Consider the following 13,800-nt stretch of genomic DNA (forward strand, 5'->3'; position numbering starts at 1 on the left):
TTCAATCAATCAAATTCACTTCAGTTAGACACTAATAGGGAGAATTTTGTGAGGAAGAACAACCACATGTTCTGCAAAATACCCATTTTTATCTGATCATGTACAGAACCATGAACTGAATGCTCTGCATAACCAAGAAAGCTGATAACCACCATTGTATTGCTCATCATCCAGCTGTGATTTTAGTTTTTTTTTTTTTTTTCCAGCCAGCTAAAGCAAAGAAAGTCTGGCTTCATTGAACTTGATTTGTAGGACACCCCTCAGGCCTCCTGTTAGTCTCCCATCAAAGATCTCAGTTTACCTGTACCTGTGTGAACAACCAAAACAAGCAACTCAACTCTCAGCTTCAGCAGCTTCAGCAGCTTCAGCCTTTGTTAATGGGACATGGAGAAACCCATGAAAATAGCAGGAAATCTGGATTCCAGTGAATTGGAGTCAAGCCAGCTTCCAGAGACAATACCAGCTACAGCCACAAGATGGCAGTAAATTACAGGAGGGGTTGAAACCAGCAAAAGCAGATCCTTTATGGAACTACTTGAGCTTTAAGGAGAGACTGCCTTGCATTTTTGTATGTTTTAATTGACGTCTGTTTTCAGATTTTACTGGGTAAGCACTGAGGGCCTTGCTTGTACTCACCACAGTAAAATCTGCTAGTTTCTTATTCTGTGTGTCTTTCAGTAAAAGTGACTGCATGCCAACATTTGTCAGTTTACCTGCAGGACAGCAGCTCAGTGCTCAGCAAGGAAACATTTCAGTCTGCTTCCACCTGCTGAACCTGTTTGCTTGTTAGTAAAGTTAACACTGCAATTATTTCTTTGCTGACAGAAATATTTATCACATAGAAATTTGATCTTATTTGTCTTGTCAAATGACTGTAGTTTGATTTAACCCATCAGCTATTTAAGGGCTTAAAAAAATTCAATATGATTTGTATAACTTCAGATCAGATGGCAAACTGTTTTATATTTTCTGCATTTAGGCCTCTGTGTTTGTATTTTTTGAACACTGAAACCAACACTTGAGGATATTTCAAGTCAATATTTTCTTAATTTTTTGTTTCCTTGAGTATTGACCTTTAGATTAAAACAAGAAGACGTGCAGTTCTTTCGCTTTCTGATGCTCATCGGGGGAAAACAATCTGTTATGTTTTATTTTAAACTCTGATAGACTGAATGTCACACAGACCTGTAAAATGAGAAGCTGATGATATGGAAGACCATCATAACACAGCAAGAGGAGGAAGAGGAGGAGGAGGAGGACAGCCTGAAATCAAATCTGTGAAAGATGACAAAGGTCACCTGAAGTCACAAATTAATATATATATATATATATATATATATATATATATATATATATATATATATATATATATATATTTTTTTTTTTTTTATGAATAGCAAATCCACCATTTTTCATACTGATCATATGCAAACTGTTTTTCTCAGTAGGTGTGTTGGAGGAAAGTCAAACTACAGCCAAGGTAAAATTTTCTCACTATAAACGATCATCATACAGCTGTGAAATTTGTAGCAACAGCCATTTGTATGAGAGTAATAACAGACTTTCCATATGAAGTCTTCCCTAAATAAGAAATATTACACTTGTAGTTAAGTGTCTGCACTGTTTATTTTTTCTAGAACTGCACAGACTTTGTTCTCTTTGATTTAATGTTTGATGGTTGATCATTAAAAAGGTCAAAATTATAAACACACTTTACAGTCCAGCATAGATTTGATCTTCATTGTGTTTTTGTTTGTTTTCTAAAACATTTTAGGCACGGAAGGTTTGAAATGGTTTCCTGCATTAATTGGTCATAAAATGTGGTCTGATCTTTGTTTTAAGTCATGGGTATAAACAAACAAACAAACAAACAAAAATGCATTAGCTCACAAAACAGAAAAATTTGTTGGACTTTCTTAGATTTTCAGCTGAGTTTAAGCTGGACAGCCATTGAATTATTATCCTGAAAAGTACACACAAAACAAACTTTAAATTCATTCAGAGCCATTATAATAATTTTAATGATAAACCCTCGACAGCAATTACATTTGTGCATCTTAACCAGTAAATGAACACGTGGGTCTATTTGCTGTCTGTGGAGTCTTGGATACTTTGTATCAGTTACAGCACGAGCTAGTTTCCAGTCCTCTGCTCTGGTTCTAATGTGAGAAACTGTAAATTTGCATAAAGTTTTTTCTTGTCCAAACAAGAATAAAACACTTGGTGGTTTAACATTCTCCAGAACGTTTTTCCTGCTAATAAAAACAAATGCTCAGGACAGCTAGAAAAGAAACCACAGAAGAAGAGCTTTGCGCGTTTGTCTGGTGAAAAACTTATTTGCTCAGCAGCACACCCTGGTGGCAGAAACTATGCAGTGCAAATAGTTCTGCATAGAAACTGCTTAAAGCTAAATGCTAGTTTCTGGGGAAATACTTTACTGAACCATTACGTCACTAATATCCTCTGCACGGAGATAACATATAACATGTATGAAGTTAGAAGTTATCCTTTAAATAATTACTCTCTTAAAAATTAATGTAATCTAAAAATGTTTTAAATAAATAATGCAAAGCATGTAACTCAATATATGATAAATTCTCAGCATAAAAACTGATTTATGAAACAATAACAATCATCAATTTCTTGTATTCTGAATGCTGAATTTACCTTGTATGGTCCTTTGTATGCCTCCAGGTAGTTTTAGTGCTGAGCCTGTTGGTTCTGTTGGTGGCTTCTGCTTGCATGCATCTGGTAAGCATCCTCATGGGCACCAGGCTCATCACCTATTTTTAATTAATTGTTGGATCCTTGATAATGATAAAATCTTCAATAGTACAAAGTACTGTAAAATAAGTATATATATATATATATATATTAGAGGGTTGTTAGAAGGTGCCTGGAATTAATCTCTCATACTTTGGTCATCATAATAACAACTCTCTCATGAATGATCAAAAATCTCTTTTGTTTGCCCAAAGGGACTTTTTATTCTGTACCTCTGGAATCTGGTGTACGCTGCTTGGATTAAACCGGTGAGCATCCTCATGAGAACCACGATCAGTTCAGCTGGTAGCTGGTAGTACAAACATGCCTGAATATTCAACATTGTAAGGAATTAAAGGAGCCCTAACTTGATGAACCAGGTGTTAAATAAAAGTATTTGCTTTGATCAGATCTCTGCAGTGAAACGACCTGCTGATGCTGAACACTCAGGAAAGACCCATGACATCACACCTGCAGAGGCACAACCTGAAATCAGGTCTCTACGACCATCTCCAAGCAGTGAGAAGGGTCAGTTTTAATGAAAGCTTTTCCTACAGAAATAAATTTATACTCAGAAAATGTTTTCAGTTATAGATTAACCTTTGCTCTTGTTTGATTAAAAACTAGCTGTTCAAAATAATGAATATTTGTCTGCTCCAACACAAAAGTCCTCAGCAAAGAAGCTGAGACGTCTGTGTGAATACAAAGTGCTCATTCTTTGCATTTTGATTGGTAAACATCTTTTTGAACACTGCACCTTTTCAAATGAAACAAGAAACTAAAGATTTATTTTTTCAAGCTTTTCATAAAGTCATAAAGCGTTTTTCTGTCTGAGTTTAAATAGTAACACAAATAATTCAGAACAGAAAAGATTAAATATATGACTTTGAGTTCATTTGCAACAAACTTCCCAGAAATATAAATGTATGTATCACACACTCATATTTGGTTCTGATTGTTAACCTGCAGGAACTTCAGATGGTGACATCAGGCAAAACAAGAAGAAGGTATGAAAGTAAAAATCTTATTTCCAAAGATCTAAAAGGACTGTTTACTTTATCACAGACTGTAATATTATAATATCTTTACCAACAGTACATGTTTATTTGCTTTTATACTGCAGTCATGGAAAATTTCTGAACAAACCAGGAAAAAGAAGCAGCGTCAGAGAGAAGCTGAGACGCTGCTTCACAGACTTCACCTTCAAGACAAACTTCAACAGTTTTCAGCAGAATTTCTTCAAATCTGTCCAACAGTGAAGCAGCATCATGTCGTATCTGAGAAAGATCTAGCTCACACTTTTCTCCACAGGCTGATGATGTTAGACTACAGGGCCAGATATGTTCCTGTAAGACCGGACAGTCCTGAGTCTGTTCACGTGACTGACATCACTGAGACAGATGGAAGTGTTCTTGAGGTTTTATTGAACACCAGCGCTGAGACAAATCAGACTCGAGTTCATCCATTGGACGTTCAGATGGCAGCATTTCACTGCTCAGACAGCTTCCTTAAACAGATGATGGTTACAAAGCTCTCTCAGTGTCAGTATGCTGTACCTCTGCTTGTTCCTGACCCAGTCACAGAGGAGATTGAGTTTCCTCTGTGGACGTTCAGACAAATAACTAAAACCTGGAAGGTAAATCAAATCAAAGATGGCTCAAACATCGTCACCATGAAGAGCGTTCCAGTCTACAAAGCTCAAACACCCTTAGTGTCATTTTTCCGCCTGGGTTCTCTGTCAGTGTCTAAATCTCAGCTGATGAGCACTTTGATCAACGACCATCACTCCACCTTCTTCCACAGAAACTGTCCAGGAAGCACCAAATCTCTCCATCTGATGGATGGTGTGGCAGAGATCGCCTGGTACTGCCCTGCTGGAAAACCCAGTGATGCCTTCAATGACTGCATCGCCTTTTGTAACCTCCATGGTGATGCTCTGTTAATTAAAGAACAGCGTGATATACTGATTCAAAAATCCTCCATCAATATTGTTCTTGTTGCATCTCTACAAAAACATGAAGAAAGTCGGTCACTTATATCAGATCTTTGTGAGTCTCAGAAGCCTCTCATCTGTCTCACTGATGATGGCAGCTGTGATGCTGGTATGCCAGGAAGGGGAAAGTACATAATGGGTCTCAAAGACAGAAGCCAGTCAGATGTATCTGAACAGCTGAAAAACATCATTAGAGAAGTTTTGTCTCCTCCAGATGGTTCCAGCTTGAAACCATCCTTCCAGCTTGAAAGCATGGCTGAGCTCTCTGGAATCAGAGTTGATGAAAGTGACCCAGCCTGTCAAAGAGGGAAATCTGCTGCTATGGAAATAATCAATCTGCTTACAAAAGATAAGAAGGATGTCTCAAAGATCAAAGATAAGTTTCTCCCTTGTCAAGGCCATCTGTGGCATCAGTGGAGCAAAATACATAAAGAACTGTATCATCTCAGAGGAGACACTGAACAGGAGAAAAGTCAAAAAGAACAACTGATGATCATACGTCAGAAACAATGTGCTGCTTCCTGCAGTAAACTGATGGAGTTGTTCATTGGAAGCCTCTCATCACTACCACCAACAGACAAAGAGTATTTCCTCAGATGGACTCAGATCTTCATGGATGACCTCTCCACAGATGATCTTTCTTCAATCCTCCAAAGTTATTATCAAACATGGTCTGAGATTTGGGCTTTGAAGAGCAAACCTGACAAATCAGATCAGTTATTGAGAAAACAAACTGAGCTTGAAGAAGTTTCCAAAAAACTTCAGTCTGCATCTTTTGGTTTGGAGCACATCTTCAGAGAAATGGGACAGATCTATGAAGCCCACAGAGCAACACAAGGAGAGAGCAGACACACTGACTGGTCTAAATACCCTGAGCTGGCTGCACAGCTGATGATATCAGGACACCCGATGGAGCTGATGGATGGTGATGCAGGTCACGTGCCTTCAACATGGATCTCCAGTGTTTTAGAGGAAGTCATCAAGAAACTGGGGGACCAGAGAGTTTTTGTGTTGTCAGTTTTGGGCATACAAAGCAGTGGAAAATCAACAATGCTGAACACCATGTTTGGACTGCAGTTTGCAGTGAGTGCTGGCAGGTGCACCAAAGGTGCCTTCATGCAGCTGCTCAAAGTATCAGAGGAGATGAAGAAAGACTTTAAGTTTGACTATGTTCTAGTGGTGGACACTGAAGGACTGTGTGCTCTTGAGTTAGAAGGTAGCAACACTCTTCACCATGACAACGAACTGGCAACATTTGTTGCTGGTCTGGGAAACTTGACCCTGATCAACATCTTTGGAGAGAATCCATCTGAGATGCAGGACATTCTGCAGATTGTTGTTCAGGCTTTCATGAGGATGAAGAAAGTTCAACTTTCTCCCAGTTGTGTGTTTGTTCACCAGAATGTCTCAGATGTTGCAGCAGCAGAGAAGAACATGGATGGAAAGAGACGCCTGCAGGAAAAACTGGACCAGATGGCCAAACTAGCAGCTGAGGAGGAGGAGGTTTGTAATGCAAAGTGCTTCAGTGATGTCATTGAATTTGATCCTCAAAAAGATGTGAAATTCTGTGCCCAGCTGTGGGAGGGCAGTCCACCCATGGCTCCTCCAAATCCAGGTTACAGTGAGAGCATCCAGGAAGTGAAGAACACCATCCTCTCTAAAGCTTCACAGTCTGCTGGGATCACGCTCTCACAGTTCAGAAGCAAAGTTCAGGACCTGTGGACCGCACTTCTGAATGAAAGCTTTGTTTTCAGTTTTAAAAACACACTTGAAATTGCAGTGTACAGAAAACTGGAGGTCCAGTATGGGAACTGGACCTGGACCCTGAGGAGCACCATGCTGACCATTGAAAACCAACTTCTCAACAGAATTCAAAATGGAAACCTTGACAATGTTGAGAAGTCTGATCTTTATAAAGAGACAAACAAAACATATGAAGAAATCAGCGAAGCAGTGAAAATATACTTTGAGGATGACAAAGAGACAGAGATCTTGGGTCAGTGGAGAGGACGATTTGAAAACAAAATCAAAGAGTTTTATGATGAACAGGTGAGCAGAGTGAAAAGGAAACTGGATGAAGTTATCAAGCAGAAGAAAACTTGTAAAATGATGGATGACAAGAAGACTGAGTTTGAGAAGAAACTGCTCCAACAGAGCAAAGAGCTCGCTCAGCAGCTGAAGGATAAGGCCAGAGATGAAGAGGAGCTGAACAAACAGTTCAGCTCTGTTTGGAGCAGCTGGGTTACTGAATTAACAGCAAATATAAAACCTGTTGAAGACATCAGCTTGGAACAAGATCAGTTTATGATCCTTCAAGAACTTGGGTTTGAATCAGCTCTCATAGATGAACGCAAAAGAAGCTGCAGATACAAGAAACTCTCAGAGCTTGGTGATTATTCTGAATATATAAAGCGCACAGCTGCAAGCCAACATAAATATCCCACATATCCACATATCTCACATATCATACGGCTTTTTCCTTCCCATAAACTTACACCAAGCAGTCCTTTCTCCCATGAAGAACAACAACAGATCAGATCGCTCATTGTCAAAGCTGAAAAAGAGTCACTTGATGCAATCAGAAGCAAACCTGTAGCTAAAACAGGCTACACACCAACATATTTGCAGGAAGTAGCCAAACATATAACAGAAGAAGTGCAGACATTTCTGTCAGAGAGGAAATATAGTTTGAAGAAGGAGTTTACAGTTGATCTCTTGCTGTATGTGTTCTACAGGGCAGAGAGTTGGTTTCTAGAGTCCCACAAGAAATTTAAAATGAACAGTGATCCACACATTTATTTAGAGAGCAAGAAAACACAGTATTACACAGTCTTTAGAAGCTTTTGTAGAGGAAGCTCATCTGCTGTTGAACTTGGAGAACTGATCTGTAAAAAGCTGAAAGCTTCCATTTTTGATGCTGCAAATAACAAGACTGCCATTGATGTGGCTCATCAGATGAGGTGTAATTTCCCAGCATTCAGTGGGAACAGGCTGGACTTGGAGAAACATGTGTTGAAGTCACTCGCTGAGGAAGAAGACTTTGATGGTTTCATCACCTACATCAGAGATCCAAGGAGACAAACAGAAGCTTTCATTAAAGCAGAGGTCCAGAAGTACTTCAGGGATCACAAAGATGAAGCTGTGAATATGCTCAAGAAAAATGTTGATGACATCAACACACTGGTGAGGTCAGCTTTATTTACTGCAACACAGAAAGTCAAAACCCACAGGGGAGACACAGAGATGTGGCTGAAGAAATTTTCCAGTTTGCTCAAATATGAACTAACATTTGATATTGTTTGTTCTCAAAACTTTAGTGACATAAACGATTTTGACTTCGTCAAAAAAGAAATAGAAAAAGGATTTACATCCATCTTTAAGGAGATGAGCAGGATCTCATTGGATAAGCTGAAGGAATCCAGGCTGAAGCCTGATGAAATCCTCATTGATCAGCTGTGTAACTGCTGCTGGGAAACGTGTCCTTTCTGTTCAGCTGTTTGTATCAACACCATGAAAGATCACAGTCCTGAGGACCACAGCACTCCTTTTCATCTATTTGAGGGGATGAATGGGAAGCACCGAGCACACACAGGAGAGTTCAGCCTCACTTTCTGTGCAGAAGGGATTCACAATATTTCGAGATTTTTCTATAAACATTACAGAATTGCTGGTCTGCCATATGCTAACTGGAGAATCCCCCTCAATGGGCCTAAACTGGCATTCTGGAAATGGTTTGTGTGTCGATTTCAACATGAACTGGAAGAGCACTACAAAATAAAATTACAGGGAATTACAGCGATTCTAGTTGAGTGGAAAGCAATATCCAAACATGAAGCCATTAAAAGTCTGGATGAAATGTGTAATTAAGCCCAAGAAACTGAAATCCTGCTGACAATGACCGAACTGTTTTATTTTCACATCATAACTAGAACAGATTTTACTGAATTATCTTGATTTTATAACTGATATGTGAGTTTATCTGTTCCTGAGATATAAACATCAGTAAACTCACATGAATGTGATTTGATTGAGACAAAAGTTTGACTTTAAAAGAACAAAAGAACAAGAGTCATAACTCCCCAAGTTTCCTTCCATCCGTATTCTTAGACATGACAACATGACAGCCTCTCTGCAAGCACAAAGAAAAACTGTGATTTTAGAATATGTTTCAGGATGTTTATTGGTGTAATTATGGGTTACATAAATCTAATTGTAAAACTAGAGAATGATGCAGTTTAATCTTTTTTAAAGCATGAAATACTTATATTGTGATTTTTTTTTCAGTTTGAATATTTTATCACTTGTGAATTTGGGTCATTGACTGTAATCTTTGCACGGCCTTTGTTATATTTTCACCGTATTTAATTTACTTTAAAATACAGTAAATGTCTGGTTCCCCATTTTCCAAACATCCTGACAGAGTCACAGTCGCAGTCCCAGTGAGAACCAAGACTTTTGGCCTGTTAAACCATCATGTACAGTGACAAAGTTTTTTTAGAGAGTTATTGTGAAAATGATCAAACCAGAGATATCTCTGAGCCTGGAGCCTCTTCAATTTGCATGACACATTATCAACAATTGAATATTGTAGCACAGGCGTGCCCCAACGAGCGGTGAGATCCTTTTCACCTTGTACACCAGTGAGTGTCGAAGGAACAAGAATAAAAACCAGGTTATTAAATTCCCACTATGACACTATTATACTAATTATGTTATGGGCAAATGACTTCAAAGTGTGGTGCAAAAATCACAGCCTCATTTTGAATACTGAAAAAACTATTCATGACTCTGTGGTAATTGATGGATGTACAGTAGAACAAGTTAGCTCAGCACGTTGACTTTTTATGTGATTCCATTTTCTTTGCAGATTTGAGGTGGCAGCCGCTTACACTAAAGTAAAAAAAAAACTCGTAAAATTGCCATGAAAATTATAGAAAACAAAGAGTACCAGATGCTCCAACCAAAGTATGAAACAGTTGTTGTACACCAGGCTCATCGGACTGGTAAGGATTCATCCCATGTCCTTTTTCCAGAGTACGAGCTTTTACCTTAAGGGAGACGTTATGGAGCAAGCAGCTGTAAAACAAACTTCTACAAGGTCTCATTTCTCCCAACATCTATTGTACTTCTTGTACTTGGCACGGTCTATTATTAATCTTTTTTTTTCTTTTTATTATGCAACTGCAGCTGTATAACACTGTTTATCCAAGATAAATTTCCTGGGTGGGACAATAAAGTTTATTGACTTTAATAAATCTGAAGTTCTGTTATTATGGAATGAGTTGTCAGAAATTCTGAGATGTTTATACAACAAAGAATGTGTGTTATATATGTCATGTAGCTGCTTGGCAGGCAGGACTCGAGACAGGATCTCAAAGGGTAGCTTTAATGCTGAACTCATTCATATAACACAAAAAAACAAAACATGCAAAGAATCCAAAAGACAGACAACACAGGGAAAATGGAGCAGAGAAACACACAACCATGTGGGAGAGACTCAGACACTAAATACACGCCAGGTAATCAGAGAGATGGGAAACACCAGGGAACACAGCTGCTACTAATCGGGAAGATGCATTTGTGGACCGCTTTTGGAGTTGTTGTCGTCTTGTTGTGACATAATCGGCCTTCAAATGTGGCCTTTGCAGAATGCAGCCCCTGAATTGGGACACAGCTCTAATATGTTCACAAGTTAACTTGAATCTAAAAGAGTGGGGCTACATGCAGTGATGCTAGCTTTTGCTGCGCTAGTGCTGAGTCCACAGGTCTCAACTTGGATGTTCAGCTCTCCTTTTCACTGCAGTGTCCCTTCATATCATCACCCTACCAAAAATAATGGCCTAAGGCTCTCTCTCTCTCTTTTTTTTTTTTCTGAAACAACTTGGACTCAAACCTCCTGCCGACCTTCTACCGCTCATCCACTGAGAGCCTGCTGATGTACTGTATCACATGGTACGGCAGCTGCACTGAGGCAGACAGGGTGAGGCTTTAGAGAGTAGTCAAGACAGCACAAAGAATCGTTGGCTGCCCTCTCCCCTCCCTGATGGACATCTACACCTCCCGCTGCATCAGCAGAGCCAAAAACATCAAGGACAGCTCACACCCTGGCTTTGACCTGTTTGACCTGCTGCCCTCTGACAGGAGCTACAGGAGCATCAAAGCCAGAACAAACAGACTCACGAACAGTTTCTTCACCAGAGCAATCACCACCCTGAACTCACACACTCACCCACCGTAACTGTGCAACACCCACATCTCTGTGCTATATTATATTATTCATACTGAACAATATCTATCACTCCTATAATGTGTAATATTCAATATTCATTCACCACGTGCAATACTCACATCTTCATTATTATATGTATACACTTGTTTTATTTTTTTACAGTCTATATATATTTTTATATAACATTCGTTTTTTTTTCTGTATATTTTTAGAAGTTTTATTTTATTTTTTTTTTTGGAATGTGTGACTTTCTACAGCATGGCACTGAACAGGAGAGGCCCTCCAATCTCACTGTACATTCTGTATAATGACAATAAAGCCATTCTATTCTGTTCTATTCATATTTTTAATATTTGGTTTAGTTTTTTATGTTTTCTGAAAAATATGAAAAAAAAAAAAAGATATGGACCTTTTTTTGGGAAGGTGATGATATTCTTTATATTGGACATTCTGAGGCTAAATGCCAATCTATCCCCACAGAGAACAATCCAGGCTTCCTTCCTGTTTCTCTCTAACGAATCAGAGTGCTCCTTAGATTGCAACCTTGATCATAGATCCTCCTGCAGCCTCCTCTGTCCTTCAGATGCCGTTTAGGAGCTTCACCATTCCATACAGAGACCAATTTCCATGTCCTTCCTCATCTCCACAGACAAATTAGGAAAATGATAAAACCTTGAGTCCTGTCTGCAGTGTTCATTCTCTTTTATTTATTTCCTGTTTTCCTTCTTTGTTAATTTAACTTTCTCCTTTATGATTGTCTGCTCCACCCTGACTGCTCTCACCTGTCCTCTGCTCCCAGCTATGTTTCAGCATGTCTTTGTTATGTTACAGTGTTACCCTATTTTCTCTGGAAAATAGGGTAACACTCCTGGAAGATCCCTTGGACCTCAGTGCGCAGATAGTAGAAAGGTCTAAAATTTTTGAATAGCATTTATGGACACAAATTTTTTTGTTACAGAAAAAGCCCCATAAACAATCAGCATATTCAATAAACCCCTGAAATTTTCAACATTTATTCAGCTGTTACATGTACATTGCACTTTCAGTGCAAAACTATATTTGCGTGTATGTTTTCGGTAAATAAACAATAGTATTTATTATGAGTGGGTAGAGAGTGAGAGCTAAGAATTTAAATGTGTTCAATGATTAATGTAATAAATAAATAATGTAATAAAAAACACTGAATTTTCTTTAAAAGTTTTTTTTTCCCCCTTTAATGTGGCCTGAATACTGCTTCATACAGGAATCCACTGTGGTGATGAGCAGAAGTAAAACTACAAAAACCGTCTGTGTCCAACCCACGATGCTCTGAACTGTATCAGCAGTGTGTCTCTTTGGCCTGTGTTTACACAAAAGAGCAACAATTGTTTCATCTTGTTTAATCTTGTATTAGAAATCTGAAGCTTGTACTTCCTGTTCTTATTAAAATGCTGACTCCACTCAAAACTAACGTGAAGGTTATATTTGAGCTTAATGTTGGAACGTCTGTACGGTCTTCTGTCTTCCGCTTGATATTTGCAAACATTTCTTTTGTAACTTTTTTCCATACGAATGAAAACAAACACAAATTTGGCATGCAAAAGAAAAGAATTAAGATTATAGTCCCTTAAACATTTCATGGTCTTTATGTACGGCCATGATATAAACTTCCAAACAGACGCGACATGCAGACAAAGGAAAGAAATCAACATTCAAGAAACTGAACAGATGCAAAAGTCTCAGTTTTCTCTGTGAGGACCGCTCGTTTTTCCTCGGATTCATTCAGGAAGAAACTGAACGACAGAACAAGCGCGCTTTGTTAAAGCTGCTTTTCACCTTCTGACCTGCGATAAAAGACACCAAACATCATGATCATGATTGTCTACGGGGTGCTATAGCTCCCCCTGGAAAAGTCATAGCATCCCTGTAGCACCCCCAAGAAAATAGCTTGTGTCTGTGTGTGTGTTGAGAACTGAAAGAACAAATCAGCATAGCACCCTCAGTAAAATGCTTAGCCCCTCCTTAGCACCTGCAGAAAAATATTTCTGGAGCCGCCACTGGGCTAAATGCCCTTAGCAGTGCAAGTCTACTGTATGTAGGCAGCCCTCCTGTTTCTCTCTAACCAATCAGAGAGCTCCTTACATTGCACTAGCATGGGTGGGATAGGCTGGAGCCTAGTCCAGCTGACAAAGGGGAAGAGGCAGAGTACAACCTGTACAGGTTGCCAGCCTGTCACAGGGCCAGGACTTTTATAAAGCAACCACATGTACAGCCCATACCACTGAGCTACTGATTTCCACACCTCACCGGTCTTTCTGTTGTTCAAGTTTGTTAACTAAACCTTTTTAAATTAGCAAATGGGGTGTCCACTCTTTTTGTCATGGCCTTACGAGCCAGGTTGTGACAAACCCCCGTACTAGTTTTTTCTATTTAGGTGTGGCACTACTGAAATACAGAATTTTTGTACTCTTGCCACCTCTGCACTAATAAGGCATTTCACATTTACCTGCTTAATGACCACCAACTTTATTAGAGTGTGATTCACTTTGAAAATCCATATTGAAGCTGTGGTGCAGCACACAGTACAGATAGCGCCCAAAAATAAACTTGAAATAAAAACTTTTCATTAGTCAAGAAAAGAAGAAAGCAGGAAAAAAATGAAGAAATAAGTTTCTTACTCACTGAAAATGCTGGCGTAAAGCTGTATATAAATAAACAAAGTTCATGTGAACAGATTTTTTTCTTTTTATATTCAATTTTTGTCACGATTCAGGGGTGCAGGCCGCGTAGCGTGGAAAGGAGGTGAGGACCCAAAAGCAGGACGCAGGAGATGGTG

The 13,800-nt window shown here is 39.0% G+C and overlaps 1 protein-coding gene across 1 annotated transcript; it reads left to right on the plus strand.

The window, feature by feature from the left end:
- The first annotated feature begins 3,222 nt into the window (after positions 1-3,222).
- Positions 3,223-8,623, plus strand: LOC115788227 (interferon-induced very large GTPase 1-like). Its single transcript, XM_030741175.1, has 3 exons — positions 3,223-3,291; positions 3,887-7,187; positions 7,248-8,623. The coding sequence occupies exons 1-3, from the start codon at positions 3,223-3,225 to the stop codon at positions 8,621-8,623; spliced, it is 4,746 nt and encodes a 1,581-aa protein (XP_030597035.1).
- Positions 8,624-13,800: the final 5,177 nt, after the last annotated feature.

The sequence above is a fragment of the Archocentrus centrarchus genome, chromosome 11 (assembly GCF_007364275.1).
Source record: "Archocentrus centrarchus isolate MPI-CPG fArcCen1 chromosome 11, fArcCen1, whole genome shotgun sequence".
Taxonomy (NCBI): Eukaryota; Metazoa; Chordata; class Actinopteri; order Cichliformes; family Cichlidae; genus Archocentrus; species Archocentrus centrarchus.

What these genes read in the sequence shown, in the direction of transcription:
- LOC115788227 (XM_030741175.1), top strand. Translation starts at nt 3,223, where the DNA reads ATGACATCACACCTGCAGAGGCACAACCTGAAATCAGGTCTCTACGAC. An exon ending in ATCTCCAAGCAGTGAGAAGG is followed by an intron (nt 3,292 to 3,886) that starts GTCAGTTTTAAT and finishes TTTATACTGCAG; the next exon opens with TCATGGAAAATTTCTGAACA. An exon ending in GCGCACAGCTGCAAGCCAAC is followed by an intron (nt 7,188 to 7,247) that starts ATAAATATCCCA and finishes CTTCCCATAAAC; the next exon opens with TTACACCAAGCAGTCCTTTC.